Source organism: Neoarius graeffei, chromosome 5 (assembly GCF_027579695.1).
Source record: "Neoarius graeffei isolate fNeoGra1 chromosome 5, fNeoGra1.pri, whole genome shotgun sequence".
Classification (NCBI taxonomy): domain Eukaryota; kingdom Metazoa; phylum Chordata; class Actinopteri; order Siluriformes; family Ariidae; genus Neoarius; species Neoarius graeffei.
The window spans coordinates 68,211,142-68,229,716 of record NC_083573.1 but is presented as its reverse complement, the minus strand read 5'-3'; the positions used below and the strand labels follow the sequence as shown (position 1 = coordinate 68,229,716).

Here is an 18,575-nt window from a genome sequence, read left to right as displayed (position 1 = left end):
TAGGATTGACATGTAACTCAGAGGGACAGACGGGGTGGGGGTGGAGAAAACACAGGTTGTTAGGTATGCCCAATGTCACCTGAATAAGTAGGAACAGTATACATATTGCACTGAGTACAAGCAGGGACTCCGGCAACTAACTATGACTGCATAACTAAAAGGGGAGAGCCAGAAGGTAACACAGGCATGAGGGAGCCCCGGAACATAAAGCAGTAGCCACTACACCGTCAACAAACTCAGGTGAGCAAACGAGTGGGGGACTGACAGCATCCATACATCCCAGTTTACCAAAACAGTCTATGTCTGAGGACCCTCTATATCTACTCCTTTACCTCCTAAACACCATTAACAAAAGGCTTGACGAAACAGATATGTTTTCAGCCAAGACTTAAACGCTGAGACTGTCTGATTTCCAAACACTACTTGGAAGGCTGTTCCATAACTGTGGGGCTTTGACAAGATAGTCAAAGTATGGAAACATAAACTAAAAGGATTAAAAAACAAAACTGAAATATTTCTAATGACTGGTTGGTCACAGACCTGGTCAAAAAGTACTGTAGTGACTGGCTAGTCATATAGTTGGTTGTACATTAAGAAGTAGAATAGAATAGAATAGAATAGAATAGAATGCAGGGCGGCACGGTGGTGTGGTGGTTAGCGCTGTCGCCTCACAGCAAGAAGGTCCTGGGTTCGAGCCCCGGGGCCGGCGAGGGCCTTTCTGTGTGGAGTTTGCATGTTCTCCCCGTGTCCGCGTGGGTTTCCTCCGGGTGCTCCGGTTTCCCCCACAGTCCAAAGACATGCAGGTTAGGTTAACTGGTGACTCTAAATTGACCGTAGGTGTGAATGTGAGTGTGAATGGTTGTCTGTGTCTATGTGTCAGCCCTGTGATGACCTGGCGACTTGTCCAGGGTGTACCCCGCCTTTCACCCGTAGTCAGCTGGGATAGGCTCCAGCTTGCCTGCGACCCTGTAGAAGGATAAAGCGGCTAGAGATAATGTGATGTGAAGAATTAATTATATGGTGAGCTAAACTTTACAGACTGTATTGACAGTATGCGGTTACTAGGCCGGCTGACGTCATAACTGTGAGACAGTGGTTAATCCAGAGGAAGGTGGTCGCAGTAAAAATGGCGTCGGTCTCGGAACTGTACGATGTCACTTGGGAAGGTAAATAGTAGATTTTTTTCGAACTGTTTTGACTTTGTCGGGATTATTTTATGCATGAGCTGAACGTGTGTAAGAAGTATTAATATAATTTCATACTCCCACATCTCTGAGTTTTATATTTAGCTAACGCTAGCTGGACAAATTAGCGCTAAAGCTAGCGTGCTAATAGTTAGGTTGTAGAGTGCTAAGTAATTCCTGAACAAGCCAGTTAGAATGTGTATTCTCTATGTAGTTATGCCTGTACTGTTAAAAAAAAAGGAAAAAAGGGCATTTTGGAATTGGTGTCAAGAATTGTAAGTGCTAGCTAGCCAGGTAGTTAGCTTCGTTGCAGCCAGTTAGCTCGCTTAGGTAACTTCTCAGATGCTAGTTGGCCACCCAGGTTTCCTACAATTAAGGACACAAGTGGAAAAGTATAAGGGTTGTTTTACAATCAGGGTACGCAAGCTAAACATCACATTTAACACTTATCTTCAATATCAAAAGGCTTGACTAAATAAATTTGGTTGTTTATTGTAGCCCTGTGATAGCTCTATTTACCATGCAAAAAAAATTTGGTGATAACGTTATTTCAAGTCAACTTTATTGTCAAATCTGCTATACATGCTCGACATACAGCACAGATCTGTGTGTAGTTCTTATCTAGTGTTTACACTGTTTATATTGTCTGAGTGTTTAGTCTATGTTAAACATTGTAGGAATTGTAGGAAACCTGGGTGGCCAACTAGCATCTGAGAAGTTACCTAAGCGAGCTAACTGGCTGCAACGAAGCTAACTACCTGGCTAGCTAGCACTTACAATTCTTGACACCAATTCCAAAATGCCCTTTTTTCCTTTTTCCTATCAGTCCTCTCTGACCCACAGTGCAAACTGGCAATGCAATAAATAAAAACAGAATAACTGAAAAAAACAAACAACAGTATAAACAGTCTAGATAGGAACTAGACATAGACTAAACACTCAAACAATTTAAAACAGTATAAATAAACAGTATAAACACTAGATAAAACAAGACATAGACTAAACACTCAGACAATATAAACAGTGTAAACACTAGATAGGATCTAGACATAGACTAAACACTCAAACAGTATAAATAAACAGTCTAGATAAGAACAAGACAGACTAAACACTCAGACAATATAAACAGTATAAATAAACAGTATAAACACTAGATAAAACAAGACATAGACTAAACACTCAGACAATATAAACAGTGTAAACACTAGATAAGAACTACACACAGACTAAACACTCAGACAATATAAACAGTATAAACACTAGATAGGATCTAGACATAGACTAAACACTCAAACAGTATAAATAAACAGTATAAACACTAGATAAGTACAAGACAGACTAAACACTCAGACAATATAAACAGTGTAAACACTAGATAAGAACTACACACAGACTAAACACTCACAGACAATATAAACAGTATAAACACTAGATAGGATCTAGACATAGACTAAACACTCAAACAGTATAAACAGTCTAGATAAGAACAAGACATAGACTAAACACTCAGACAATATAAACAGTATAAATAAACAGTATAAACACAAGATAAAACAAGACATAGACTAAACACTCAGACAATATAAACAGTATAAATAAACAGTATAAACACAAGATAAAACAAGACATAGACTAAACACTCAGACAATATAAACAGTATAAATAAACAGTATAAACACAAGATAAAACAAGACATAGACTAAACACTCAGACAATATAAACAGTGTAAACACTAGATAAGAACTACACACAGACTAAACACTCAAACAGACAATATAAACCAGGGGTGGGCAATTATTTTTTCCATGGGGCCACATGAGAAACAGAAAATTTTGTGGAGGGCCGGACCAAAAGGCTGAACTAAATTCTGCATAATATTAATTGTATTTCTTTATATAAAGCAATAAATAACATTGTTTTTACAAGCTGCTAAGACTGGTAAGAGTATGGAAAAAAAACGAGGTTGCCTTACAAAAAATGTCATTTATTCAATCAAATTTCCCAAAACAATGGTTAACAAAATGTGAACGTTTGTACCTTTTTTTTTTGCCCCCAGTCACATTCACCCCAAAACACAATAAAGACATCACAATATTGTCTTTCTACTCCAAATATCAAGCAAGATGCATCATATTATAATAATGATGCCCACATTTGTAGTCTAATCACCTCATTTGGTGCTTTTCGCCGGAGATCGGCTCCGGCGCCTGCTGGTGACGTCACACGATGTGATTGGCTGGACCGTTTGAAGGATGACGTACAAGTTTGTGGTTGGTCTGGACTTAGGGAAGTAGTTATCGCGGGATTAGGTTTCGTGGGATTTCATGTCATTTTCATCTCGCGCGCATTGCGTTTTTGTTGAACACAACTTCAAAATAAAAGCAATGCACATTCAGTCCATGCATGAGGTAAAATTAGAAAATACGTTTATTTTGTCATTTCTCATTAACCTTACGCGGGCCGGTCAGAATGAACCAAAGGGCCGGATGCGGCCCGCGGGCCGTAAAATGCCCAGGTCTGATATAAACAGTATAAACACTCTAGATATGAACTAGACGTAGACTAAACACTCATATATACATACATACACGCATGCGCGCACACACACACACAAATTGGTTCAAATAACCAAACAGTTAAGGGCACTTGAGGTATAGCAGATAAACATGAAATAAGCAGAATAAACAAACTAGCAGCTGTTAAGTTGAGGTAGTGCGGAATAGTTTTTTTTAAATTTAATAGTTTTTAGTTTTTGGTGAATGTATGGCAATATATGTCATATTTAGCAAAATTACTCATGTCATTTAGAAAAAGTGCTTTTTTGACCACAGGTAGCTCCAAAAGGGATGCGCTTACATCATTCTTTATACCATAAAACACATTTGTTTCCATATCATTGGAAACATAGTTAAGTTTTAATGTTGAATGCCAGTAAGTTTTCAGACTATTTTGATCAAATTAGTATGCAATTGTGTCAAAAAAATGTCCTCTCCGTCCGAGACAGCTAATTTTTCAATATAAAATAACATATCTAAAATGATTATTTTCATCCTAAAATGTGGTCAAGATATTGGGACATAAATATTAGAGACAACTAACACAAAGCTTACAGCCTTATATTTAAAAGCACTGTGGAAGTAGTGGATTCTGAATTGTCAAAAACTCTCCGAGAATCACTTCATTTGTTTCTCCCATCCCTGCTTAAAGCTACACTTAATCTTGTTATAATACAAACTATTATACAATACCTATGTTCATATGTGTAGGCTATTAATTTCCAAAAGTGCAGATTTTATAGTTTTTTTTTTTAAATTTGAATTTTGGACCCCTGTGACACAAACTTTGTACCCTGATTGTAAAACAACCCATAAAGAAAGTATAGAGAAAGCCAGAAGGAGCTGCACTGTGTGTTTGTGGATTTAGAGAAGGCATATGACAGGGTGCTGAGAGAGGAGTCGTGGTATTGCATGAGGAAATCAGGAGTGGTGGAGAAGTATGCGAGATTGGTGCAGGATATGTATGAGGACAGTGAGAATGATTGAGACATTTCAAGTGGATGTAGGATTGCACCAGGGCTCGGCTCTAAGCCCTTTCCTGTTTGCAATAATAATGGACAGGTTGACAGATGACACCAGGCACGAGGCCCCCTGGACAATGATGTTTGCAGATGATATTGTGATCTGTAGTGAGAACAAGGAGCAAGTGGAAGAAAATTTAGAGAGGAGAGGAATGAAAGTCAGTAGGAGTAAGACGGAGTACATGTGAGGGTGAGGACAGTGGAGTGGTACGGCTACAAGGAATAGAGGTGGTCAAAGCAGATGAGTTCAGATATCTGGGGTCAACTGGATAAAGTAATGGTGAGTACAGAAGAGCGTGCAAGCAGGTTGGAATGGATGGAGGAGAGTGTCAGGAGTGATTTGTGACAGAAGCTTGCCAGCAAGAGTGAAAGTGTACAAGACCGTCGTAAGAGCAGCGATGTTGTATGGTTTGGAGACAGTGGGACTGACAAAAAGACTGGAGGCTGAACTGGAGGTAGAGGAGTTAAAGATGTTGAGATTGTTATTGGGAGGGACAAAGTTGGACAGGATGAGAAATTAGTATATTAGAGGGACAGCACATGTAGGACGGCTTGGAGACAAAGTGAGGGAGGTGAGATTGGGATGGTTTGGACACGTACGGAGGAGAGATCCAGGGTATATTGGGAAAAGAATGCTGGAGAAGGAAAAGAGGAAGCCCAAAGATGAGATTTATGGATGTGGTGAAGGAGGACATGAGGACGGTTGATGCTACAGAAAAAGATACGGAGGACTGGAGGAGATGGAGGGATTTTATCCACTGTGGTGGCCCTTAAAGTGCATATCCTGGACCAATTTTGTTTTTTTTTATATGAAAGTATGTCCCTTTACACACTCATCCAGAAGGGTAATTTTGCACAAGGCCAGCTGTCTACAGCAGAAAAAAATAAAATAACAAAACGCGTCTGGAAAAATCCCAAGGGAGTCTGGAGCCAGATTCGTGACGTCATCTGCGGAAGCGCCAGCAGGCTGCGCGAGCTTGCACGGTTTCAGTGCACAGCCTGTGTAGACCAAGTTTAGCAGCGAGCGATTTTGCATTGAAATATGGAATTGTCACCTGAGCGCAATGTTACTTCACCTTTGGATGAAGAATATAATGAGATGTCAGAATTATTTCTTACCCTGGCAACAGTCAACTTGTGAATTGCCGATTTTCTTGGTCTTTTTCTCGGCTCTGCTTGGTCCTCGGCTTCGAGGGCCTCGGTGGATGCGGCACTTCGTCTTCTGTCAGGGGAGATGAACACGGCTGGCTCCTTTGGTGACGCTGACACAGATGGAGACGGTGTTGCTTTGGGCGTTCTGACAGATAGGATTGCGTCTTTTTTTCAGATCAAGTTGCCTCGCGAAGCCCATTTCCCACTGCAAATAGTGCTCAAAGTCGTCGGGCTTTGTAAAGTGAGCACCGCAGATAATGCTGTAGTCTGTAGCATGTAGCCAATTTTTCCGGGTGCCTCGCACGAAGCGCTCCCATTTCTCTCTCATTGTCCGGTCTTTTGGGAAACGATGAGTACTAATCCCATCATGATTGGTGTTGCTACACCCTCCTACGATACATCTGTTAACCATTTTAATAATTACGTGATAACGTTGAAGAAATTTGCAGAAAACCACCAGGTCGTTTTCTCATAAACAAACCAGCGCTGACGTAGGATTCAGAGGGAGGCGTCCCGCACGTGACGTCACAAAAATCAGTGTTTGCTGGGAAATCCAAATGCCAAGTTTTTTCAGAGGCGGACCAATTCGCCTCAAATGGCTCGATTTCAACTGAATTTTTCTGGTATTGCGCAAGGTAAAAAAAAATTGCACAAAATGCAAAATGTGACAGATATTTGACCAAAGTTTAATATAAAATAAGAGAATTACATTGATCTTGCTCCTGAATTTACCCGTGATATGCACTTTAAGGCTCGGTCCCACAATACCGATAACTATAATGATAACTATAAATAAATCAGTCCCCTGCAGGTTATGTGGTTGATGGTCACACCAGACCAATAACGATAGCTATAGCCCATGCCTGGGTTTATTGGTATCAGTGAGAGTGCTTCTGGAGCCATTTTTTTCCTCTCCCCCTTCCCCTCAGGCCTGGACCTACCTGATCCAATAAAACATCTGATCAGTCAGGTAATTGTTTACATGTGACGTTATCTGAGCATGTGCTGTTTTTCCGGGCATCTTTGTACATCCTTGTTGCATCATGAAGTCATGGAAAATAAAAAAATATATAATACAAAAAAAGCACGGATCTTTTATTCATGGATATGTGATGTTTTCCATGAAATATCAATAGTAAATTAATAAAGTAAGCACACAAATGCAGGCAAGATATTTTAATTATGAACTCCGGCAGTCCAAACATTTGTTTTAGACTTCTTAATTTTTTTTATCCGTGATGCATCGTCTGTATGAAATCCGTAACCAGTCTGTAATATACTGAAACATCCGTGACCAATCTGTAAATTATTAGCATCCGTGATGCATCCGTATTCAAATCTGTAACCACTCCGTATTTTATATCCCTTTTTTTAATTATATTTCTGTAGTCCGTGACCTATCTGTATTTTATCAACCACTGGAGTGTGTGCATGGGTTGTTTTTGAAGTCCAAGCTGTACAGTGTGACCCGGAATAATGTGCTGCTACTACTTGGAAAAACTTCCATGACTGTTCCTAAGTTGCATGCGTTTATTTCCGAGTGTCAGAACCAACCGATATTATAGTTGTGGTGTGACTGCTCCAGACTGGAACTAAATTCAGGCAGAGTTGTAGTTATAGCTATAGTTATCGGTGTTGTGGGACTGGGCCTTTAACGGAAACGGCCAAAAGAAGAAGAAAAAGGAGACTAGTGTAATCCTCGTTGTATGATGCATTTAGTAAAGAAGGAACTCGCAGGCGCGTGCTGAGTAATTGAGCTTTACTGTGAACATATCTTCATCACACAAACATCTGTGTTCCTGTACTTATGAGGACCTTGCTTGTCAAAATTATGCCTGCACCAAAATCTAACTCGAACCTTTACCTCAGTGACCAAAAGGAAACCTCGTTAGGCTTGTTTTTAGTTTTTCTCATTGGGTCTATCCAAATATCCCCAGAAGGTCAAAGCCTAAAGGCCTCTGCATGCTCTTGCGACAAGGCTTTTGCAGACAGCTTTTCGCAGACAGTTGTAATTTATTGTTGAGCGGGGGAATAGGCGTGCGCGATGTTATTCACCGGCACAACACAAGGGGGTGCGAAGTCACTAGGAGTAGTTGGTGGGTGTGTTTAGTGGAGTGTTTATCCTCCGGTTACTTATAATGACTAGAACTGGGGGGCGGCACGGTGGTGTAGTGGTTAGCGCTGTCGCCTCACAGCAAGAAGGTCCTGGGTTCGAGCCCCGTGGCCGGCGAGGGCCTTTCTGTGTGGAGTTTGCATGTTCTCCCCGTGTCCGCGTGGGTTTCCTCCGGGTGCTCCGGTTTCCCCCCACAGTCCAAAGACATGCAGGTTAGGTTAACTGGTGACTCTATATTGAGCGTAGGTGTGAATGTGAGTGTGAATGGTTGTCTGTGTCTATGTGTCAGCCCTGTGATGACCTGGCGACTTGTCCAGGGTGTACCCCACCTTTCGCCCGTAGTCAGCTGGGATAGGCTCCAGCTTGCCTGCGACCCTGTAGAACAGGATAAAGCGGCTAGAGATGATGAGATGAGATGAGACTAGAACTGGAGTCGTATAGATGTCCGTACTTCCTCACTTCCTCAATCAACCGCTCTTCGTGCTGCTCCATCTTCGCTCGTGTTTTTAAAAATGCCGGTCGTGAAAACAAACCAAACCGGGAAAGTAGGGAAGCGGAAGTGCGTGTACAGCGGATGTAGAGTGGACCAATCAGAGCCCTCTTGTCTGCGGCGCTGTCTGTGAGGCTTCTGCGGTGGTCACAATTTTTGGGAGGTGCGCGCAGAGCGTCTGCGAAGGTGCGGGGGCTACGCAGACATTGCGAGGACTGGGTTGTCAGCATAAATTGGCCTTTATAGCGTAGTCACACTAGAGCCGGAATGCCATCGGAATGAAAATTCTTCGGATGTTCCGGGATATTCGAAGTGCATCTCTAAAAATTCTGACTGAGTGCATTCCAAACATCCGGGCCCATTCTTGTGGCCGGCCCGAATGTTTTGCTCATGCTCAAAACATTCGAGGTGCATTCGAAGAGAAGAAATATCGAACGGCATTCGATGTGTCGAATTCTAACTGCATTCTAAATATTCTTACGGCATTCCAACAGCATTCGAAACATTCTGATGGCGTTCGAGGGAAAAATCGAAATGGCAAGCCACTTCAAATCCTGCCAGAATGAGCCGGAATGCCGTCGGAATAAAAATTCTTTGTATGTTCCAGGATATTCGAAGTACATTCTAAGTATTCGAGCTGCATTCTCTTTGAGTTCTTAGATGTTCGGAACATATTCGGTGGCTATTCTGGGAGCGTTCTGACTGCATTTGAGGTGAATTCGTACAGCATTCGAGGCACCTTCCGACCAGACTTCGGGTGCTATTCGGGCAGCGATCGAACCGCGCTCGTACGGCATTCGAAGTGCATTCTTAATATTTTTACAGCATTCGAGGTATTCCAACTACATTTGAACTGCATTCGAAAGCTAATACACCCGGAATGTGCAAGAATCATTCAAGGCGGGTTTGAAGCGCGTTCTAAGTATTTGAACAGCATTCTTGCAAAGCTGTAAGAATGTTGGTCAGTTTGAAATTCCCACACACATTTTGAAAAATGTTTAATTCCGGCTGGTTCTGCTTGATTCCTGCTAATTCTGAATAAGCGTGACGGGGGCCTTAGATATTACTACCTTTGTGGGTAAATGTGGTCCTAACTAAGATATAAAAATATGTGCCCCCCTCTAGAACAAGAAAACACACGCTGTCATTGCCTACAGGAGCCTTGAGGGTATTAAAGTTCATCTCACTAATTACTCGGTGTCTAAATAGGTATTTTATAAGGCTCTATTTTGAGATGCCAGTATTATTAAATTTATCAGTGTAAAAAAAAAAAAAGTTTTGATGGTTAGGTGTTTTTGGTAGTCTGTGGTCCTTTCAAGCGAATACTTAAATGTACACTCACTGGCCACTTTATGAGGAACCTGTTCTTGATTCTAAGATTCCTGTTCTTGATTCTAAGGGCGTATTCACACCTACGTTGTTTGGTCCGGACCAAACGAACCAAATTTCCCTTGGTCCGGACCTTTTGGGTTGGTCTGAATACAAACCACCGAACTCTGGTCCGGACCAAACAAGCGGACCGAGACCGAGCTGCAAGGTCGGACTCGGTCCGGACCAAAGGAACCCTGGTGCGGATCTTTTGGAGGTGTGAAAGCAGACCGGACCTAATCCGACAGTTTTGCTTTTTTGTACCTCGGGAGCTTCCGTCGTTTGTCGAGCATTATGGGAAACAGAGTCTTGACACTCCACCGCAAAGTGCAAACACTGTTTCGGTTGTCAAGGGAACCTGACAACAGTCGTTCAGTCATTCAGACCAGTGGTAGGCTAGACTACAGAGTACAAAAAATGAGTAGGGGGCAAACTTGGGCCGAGGAAGAAACGCGTACCCTTGTGGATATATGGGCAGATGTCCACATATCTGAGCTTTTGGAGAGAACACACAAAAATGCCGACGTGTTTGCTGTATTCAGTGAGAAAATGAAGGAGAAGGGGTTCACGCGCTCCCCAGAACAATGTCGGCTAAAAGTGAAGAAACTCCGTCAGACCTGCATTAAAATCAGGGACATTCTTTCAAAAAGTGGCGGTACTAGCGACGCAAAAAAGAAATTCATCTATTACGATGGATAAGGCGAATATCCCGACACATACCTCCTCCGTCTCGCGTGAAGAGCCAGAACTGTCACATGATGTGCGCTCATCAGCGTAACACTACATTCACCATTCACACGACCAACGTTCACACAATTTTACTAGGGCGCGAGCCCGCATTAGTCAGCTAGCCAACCCTACAGATTTTCAGTATAGAGTTAGCCTACAGCTAACAGAAGTTGCCAAACAATTTGGAAATAGGATTAAACTATAGCAGTGATAAAGATCTACCACTGCTGATTAAAACATTTAATACTAGCAAAATATCGCTTATCAGACTCCGATTGGTTTTTATAAAGTGTAATTATCATGGTCTACATCACAGCATTCGATTTTACAATAACGGTCAAGTTAACAAGTAGCTCTGCTTACCGGAGTTTCGTGGTGAAAAATACAACAGACTGGAACGCTGTTCACATTGGCTTTCACTTCTTGGATAGATCTTTGATATAAAATAAATAACTAGCATTGAATCTGATTACATTTAACAGCAAATTTGGCAATCGCAATGTAATTTTTACCTTTTCCTTTCGGACGTTAGGCTCGGTGTACTCTTAGTGTCAAGGTGGAATGAGGAACTAATGTGGTTGGCATAACAACCGCTGAATATGGTGCCCGTGCGCCACCCTGAGGTCAAACTGTGCTATAACATTTTACTGTTAATAATAGCTAAATGGTAACCATTTCCTATGGGTTACATATGTATGTACATTATGGCTTGGAAACCATTACAGCTTGTGCCAGTTATAGTGGCCCCATTGTATCGAATCTGCATGTCTTTGGACTGTGGGGGAAACCGGAGCACCTGCAGGAAACCCACGCAGACACGGGGAGAACATGCAAACTCCACACAGAAAGGCCCCCGTCGGCCGTGGGGTTCGAACCCGGAACCTTCTTGCTGTAAGGCGACAAAGATAACCACTACACCACCGTACTGCCCAAAACAGCCCTCGATTTTTTGCAGTGTGTGTGAGACATTTGACGCAAACCAAATCTTACATGTGAACACAGGACACTTGTCTTTAACCACATTTCCACTGTACCATGTATCACTTATTAACAGTGTCTTGCAATGAGCTGGTTCAGTCATTAACACAGTGTCATTGTGGGAACAGTGTCCTGCATCAGTCCATATGCAGACCTCTGATCGTCATTACTAATTATAACACATTCAAGCTTGGCAAAATGTTAATTCTGAAAAGCAGGTGGTAACTCGGACATGGGGGGGGGAAACAACAATAAGAAGTAATTGAAGTTAAAATGCATAAAAGAAACCATGTAGATTTCATTACGATTGAGTAAAATAAAGAATTTTGATCTAGTTTTATAGCACTGTGTTATCCAAAGGCCAGAGCTAGCTGGACATGTGTTGCAGTATTAAATGCTTCAAGGAATAAATGAACTTTGGGGTGGTAATGACCTTTGCTGGTAATGCCGTTGATGATTTTCCTATCAGGTCCAGAAGTGTGTGTGGGTTTTTCTTTTTTTTTCCCGTCTCAGACCAAAGCAATTTCCCAACACTTAAAAAAATATTAAAGAACAACACCTCACGCTTTTTATCCACTTTTGGTCTCGTGGCATTTCCGTGAATCAAGGTGGTGGTTGTTATAAAGAGTTGTTCCCTCACCAGTCTGTCTTTTAATAAAGCTGTGTTCACATATATACCGGTACGAGAGTGGTATAACTGTATCGATACAAAGTATACCGGTACAGTTTAGCGCATCTGTCCACACTACAGTATCATCTCATCTCATCTCATCTCATTATCTGTAGCCGCTTTATCCTTCTACAGGGTCGCAGGCAAGCTGGAGCCTATCCCAGCTGACTACGGGCGAAAGGCAGGGTACACCCTGGACAAGTCGCCAGGTCATCACAGGGCTGACACATAGACACAGACAACCATTCACACTCACATTCACACCTACGCTCAATTTAGAGTCACCAGTTAACCTAACCTGCATGTCTTTGGACTGTGGGGGAAACCGGAGCACCTGGAGGAAACCCACGCGGACACGGGGAGAACATGCAAACTCCGCACAGAAAGGCCCTCGCCGGCCCCGGGGCTCGAACCCAGGACCTTCTTGCTGTGAGGCGACAGAGCTAACCACTACACCACCGTGCCGCCCCTCAACAGTATTATTTTGAGAAATAAAACAATCTTTGGATATACATTTGTTCATTTTTGCATACATATTACTCATTCTCTGCAGTGGTCTGAATTATTTGTTATTAAATAGTTAATGTAAGTAAGTAAATGTTAATAAGTCAAATTTACTACTTTAAAAAAACATTTAAAAAAAATTGTGGGCGTATCGAATCGTGGGTCAAAAATCGCGATACGAATCGAATCGTGAGTTGGGTGTATCGTTACAGCCCTAATTTGTGGGTTTCGTACTGATACAGTTATACCGCTACTGTACCGGTATAGTTGCTAGTGTGGACAGGTGTTGCGGTACGAAAGTAGCATCGTATCGGTACAAAATCCCTAGTGTGGACAGGGTTTTAGACACAAAATGCAGTTTTTGTGGAAAGTTCTCTCCTACCCCTTTTCAACCAGCAGGGAACAGGTTCTTGAACCAGTTCCGTTCAGGAGTCTTTGAACCTTGGTGCCAGCTAGTGAACCGGCCCACGTTTTCACCAGTTTTGAGGAGAGCCATTGTAAGCAAGGGTGTGTCATGAACGGAGGGTGTTGCACAATACATAAAGGGAGTAAACCGTAGTAGCAAGAAGGCGATGTGCAAAGATTACGTGTGAGCTTTTGTTCTGTTATTGCAGATGCTTGTTTTCAGTCCGTTTCTAGCCCCTGCTGGCCAAAAGGCCCGAAGGGGGATAATATCTTGGCGATGTCTGTCTGTCCATCCCAGGAAAGGATGCTCACCGTCTGAAATCAACTCCTCTCACAATTTGTGGAGGAATTTCATGAAACTTGATAAGAGGCATTGTTGTATGTCGGTAGTACACATATATATTTTAATTTCGTTCAATTCGGTCACATTTTACCAGCGTTACAGCCCTCGATTACCAAAATTATACTTTGACAATTTCATGAGTGTGTTTTCCTTCTCAAATCAACTCCTCTCGCAATTTGTGGAGGAATTAGAGCTGTGCAATATATCGTATTTTTATCACGATATCGATATTGGTGTCAAACGATATCAAAATTCATAATATCGATATGAAACGATTTTTTGTCATTTGTCGAAAGGGACGTGCACAATATTTCTACAATGGCAATAAAACAACAATAACATTGACGTGACAGTAAGGTAAAACGAACCCTTCTGTCCCCTAAGGCACACCGTAGCCTTGCATACGTCATCCATTCTACTCCCGCGATATCTCCGCAACAGTAAAAAATCAGTTCTTCTGTTTTCATACGTGTCGGGTGATTTGATATATTGATTTCTTAATATGTTGTTTGATTTGCTTGCTAATAGTTATAATAATACAATTAACATATATTTACGTCATATTTTTGGATGTGGGACTGGGTAATGTAAAAATGGCATCTACGGAAGAAAACAAGCACAACAATATTAGCACATATCCAGCTTGCTAGCTGTGTTAGATGTGTTAAACCGTGTGGATTTAAGTGGAATAATTGCGAGTCGTCCTGTGGTCAAGGCAGCGTTTTAAGGTAAGGCAGTTTGGTTATTAACCCCGCCGACAGTAGTCGGAGCGGTTATTATTTTCACCTGCGTCAGTCTGTGTCTGTCTGTCTGTCTGTCTGTCTGTCTGTCTGTCTGCAAGATATCTCAAGAACCAATGGATCGATTTGGACCAAATTTTGTATGTGTTGCCAATCACCCAGGAAGGAAACCATTAAATTTTGGAGGTCAAAGGTCAAGGTCATGGCAGAACTTCGAAATTTTCGCCCAATGTATTTTAATAGGGAAAAGGCGGGGTTTGCACTCGTTAGAGTGTCCTTGTCTAGTTAATGTTGCCCGCCGCGGCATGTTGGGTTCATTTGATTTTGACTTGTGCATCTGCAGCTAGCATCATGCTTTGAAGTAGGTTCTGCTAAGGACGGGTTTATTGCGCGATGTAGACGGACTCAGATGTAATTACATTGTTTTTAAAATTCTGTGCGCTTAAAACGGTGTCCCCCTGCTAATCATGTAGCCCTAATCATGTGTTGCTTTTACTTTTCTTAATGGCGAGTGAAATATCTCTGCAAATGGTATTTCAATGCTGACATGCCAAAAAGATAGCGGAGTCCACATTTGGAAGATGAAGGAAGAGAAGCCTATTTTCATGTATGTTAATTCTTAAGGACTTGTCTCTATATTGTGCGTGTTTAATGTTGGTGTCTTAACAACACACAAGCTTACGTTGTAGTGTGTGTGTGAGAGAGAGATTTTATCCTTGGCTGGCTACGAGCCAGTGTGGACGTTACGCAGTAATCACTGGTAATACCAGCGCTGGCTCCATCCTCTGTGATCGGAAATGTTGAGTGAGGAGAACGTGAGCCTTGTGCAGGCTATAGGACCTATGCAAAGTACGCGCTTGCACAGTAAATAGTTTAAGTAAAAGGCGTTTCAGGGTACAACGGGAAGGGTTGACAGGTAGCCTATGAGGCCTGTACTATAAAAATGTGGCCCGGTGCCTTGGGTGTTGATGATCAGGGCTTTAAAAAAAAGTGTATAAATATCGTTTTAAAAATCGCGATATCGATATTTACTGAAAAAATCGTGATATTGATTTTTTCCAATATCGAGCAGCCCTAGGAGGAATTTCACCAAACTTGCCAAAAGGCATTGTTCTATGACAGTTATACGCATATTGAAATTTCATTTAATTTGGGCAAATTTTACCAGAGTTTATGCCCTTGACAAACTTGTACTTTGGCAATTTCATCAAGGTGTGACTACCTCACAGTTTATGGAGGAATTTCATGTAATTTGGCAAAAAGTTTTTTTTTTTTTAATAAAAAAAAATCCCCCGCTGGCCGAAAAGCCTGTATGGGGATTATGTCATGGCGATGTCCGTCCATCCCGGGAAGGATACTCACCTTCTGAAATCAACTCCTCTCACAATTTTTGGAGGAATTTCACGAAACTTGACAGGATTCTTTGTTATATGTCGGTAACATGCGTATTGCTGTTTCGTTCAATTCAGTCGCATTTTACCAGAGTTATGGCCCTTGGTTACCATGAGGGTGTATTAAGCACTAATAGCATAGATATAGTTGCCAGCGGGGGATATTATGCTCCAGAGCACTCTTGTTTTCTGAAGGTGTATCCTTTTCCGTTGCATTCTTCATTGCTGCGCTCTGCTTCCTTTCCAAATTAATAACACCCTGACCGATGTTGTCACAGCTCGCACTGGAATAATGAGCTGTATTTTGGTTCCAGCTGGGAACCAACTTTTCAGGTTCTGAACCTTTTTTTTTTTTGATCGAAATGCTGTGAACGGTTCAACAGGACCTGTTCCCTGTGGGTTGAAAAGGTGGAGGGGGTATACAGCTGAAACTCGAGGCTTCTTCCATTACTCACAGAAAACTTCACCATATCAACAAACTGAATATCTGTCTATGCTGAGCATATACAGTAGAAGTGACATTCGAACAAGCACATTAAGGGCGTATTCACACCTACGTTGTTTGGTCCGGACCAAACGAACCAAATTTCCCTTGGTCCGGACCTTTTGGGTTGGTCTGAATTAGGGGTGGGCGATATGGGCAAAAAATAATATCTCGATATTTTTTAGGATTTTAACGATATTTTGACGATATTTAAAAAAAAAAAAAACACTTGCTTAAAGATTACAATAATTACAATGACTAAAAGAATCATTGCAGTGACACAAGTATTTAAGGAAAAGCCATATTTATTTTCTTAAACAACTTTAAATTAATAAAAATGAATAATTCAATTGACAGTTCGTAACGGCAGCAAACATTCTAATCAACCGTCTCTGACGGCAGTACGGGTCTGCAAATATCCCGCCTGTTCTGCTGCCAACAACCAATCATATGTCGATCTGAACCAACAGCTTTCCAATCATCTTGCAGCTTCGTGCTCCGCTGTCCCTCTCCTGCCGTTATAGAAGCACTGCGCCTGCGCAGTGTCAAAATAATCCACGAGAAAAGTGGATTTTAAAGCTTTTTCTGAGTCATGAGAACCAACCTAACACTCAAGTATAATCAACTTTTCATGGCGATTTCAATCATATGCTCTTCGCAACCGTTAGTTTTCACAGAGTCCAGTATTGATATCTCCCCATTCATGTTCAGAGGGTCTAGTCTCACTAATCCGAAAAAGATGCCTGAAAGTGGCCGGCGAGTGACCGCACTTGGCCTGATAGGAGCCCGTCACAGCTGCTTCTTCTTTGTTTGTTTTTTTCCCCTCAAAAAAAACCCGTAAACTACAAGTCAAAGTTTTTCAGTATGACAATAATAAATAAAAATGTGCTCAATTTAAAATGTATTGAAACTATTCGAAATCGGCTGATCGGTTCATTCATTATTATCCGTGAGTACAGAAACACTAGTAATAATTTCTGGATCATTGCTATAAACGTGGACTAATATTTCTTGGGAACCAATGGGTTAATGACGTGGAATGAGCCAACCGACCAATCGCATTTTTTCTTCAGATGGTATCTGGGTAAATGAGCAGCTGTCTCAGCCAATCACATTTTATTGCTGGACGGGATCATATCACGACATCTTCCGGTAGATACCCGAAATCAGCTTTGTGCGTTGTGAGGCCAGCGGAGCAAAAAAAAAACAAAAACTTTTTTAATATGCTGAGCAATGTTTGATACATTTTGGAAAGTTGTTTTGGTTGCTTTATAGGTTTCTTAGAATATTTAACTCGTCACGTCTGTGCTGCTCTCCTGGGTTGCTAGAAACAGTTGTGTTGCCCTGGCTTGGCGTATAAAATGTGTGCCCCCCCCCCAAAGCAATTCAAGGCCCGTCCGTCAGTCCGTGTCTGGCGCCGGGTCTGCTCCGCTCTGTATTGATTTTTGGCGGCTTAATTAAAAAAAAAAACTCGATAATGCAAAATTACACATCGTCAAAACAACATTCACGATGACATCGCAGACGATACATATCGCCCACCCCTAATCTGAATACAAACCACCGAACTCTGGTCCGGACCAAACAAGCGGACCGAGACCGAGCTGCAAGGTTGGACTCGGTCCGGACCAAAGGAACTCTGGTGCGGATCTTTTGGAGGTGTGAAAGCAGACCGGACCTAATCTGACAGTTTTGCTTTTTTGTACCTCGGGAGCTTCAGTCGTTTGTCGAGCATTATGGGAAACAGAGTCTTGACACTCCACCGCAAAGTGCAAACACTGTTTCGGTTGTCAAGGGAACCTTACAACAGTCGTTCAGTCATTCAGACCAGTGGTAGGCTAGACTACAGAGTACAAAACATGAGTAGGGGGCAAACGTGGGCCGAGGAAGAAACGCGTACCCTTGTGGATATATGGGCAGATGTCCACATATCTGAGCTTTGAGAGAACACACAAAAATGCCGACGTGTTTGCTGTATTCAGTGAGAAAATGAAGGAGAAGGGGTTCACGCGCTCCCCAGAACAATGTCGGCTAAAAGTGAAGAAACTCCGTCAGACCTGCATTAAAATCAGGGACATTCTTTCAAAAAGTGGCGGTACTAGCGACGCAAAAAAGAAATTCATCTATTACGATGGATAAGGCGAATATCCCGACACGTACCTCCTCCGTCTCGCGTGAAGAGCCAGAACTGTCAACATGATGTGCGCTCATCAGCGCTATCCTCCGTAGCCGCCTTGCCCTTTGAAGTCGTCGTTGATAAATTACTTGTACAACAGCATCGTAATCGCACAATTGTGAAAACAGTAAAAACTGGAAAAAGCATATAGCTTTGACATTAAAAAGAATAACAGCACGGAAAGCCTCCATGACTACTTTTGAACTTAACGCTTTGTGCGCGTGTCGTCTCTGACCAATAGCTGAACGACCTCAGGGCGCGTGGCTTTGTT

General features: G+C 42.1%; 1 protein-coding gene across 2 annotated transcripts in view; it reads left to right on the top strand.

Annotated features, from left to right (window-relative positions):
• The first annotated feature begins 1,083 nt into the window (after positions 1 to 1,083).
• Positions 1,084 to 18,575, top strand: part of emc2 (ER membrane protein complex subunit 2) — an 81,920-nt gene continuing 64,428 nt past the window's right edge. For both annotated transcript variants that reach the window (XM_060922287.1, XM_060922286.1), the window contains exon 1: positions 1,084 to 1,166. In XM_060922287.1, the coding sequence (XP_060778270.1) occupies positions 1,127 to 1,166 (40 nt within the window). In that variant the 5' untranslated portion in view covers positions 1,084 to 1,126. The remainder of the gene's footprint in view (positions 1,167 to 18,575) is intronic.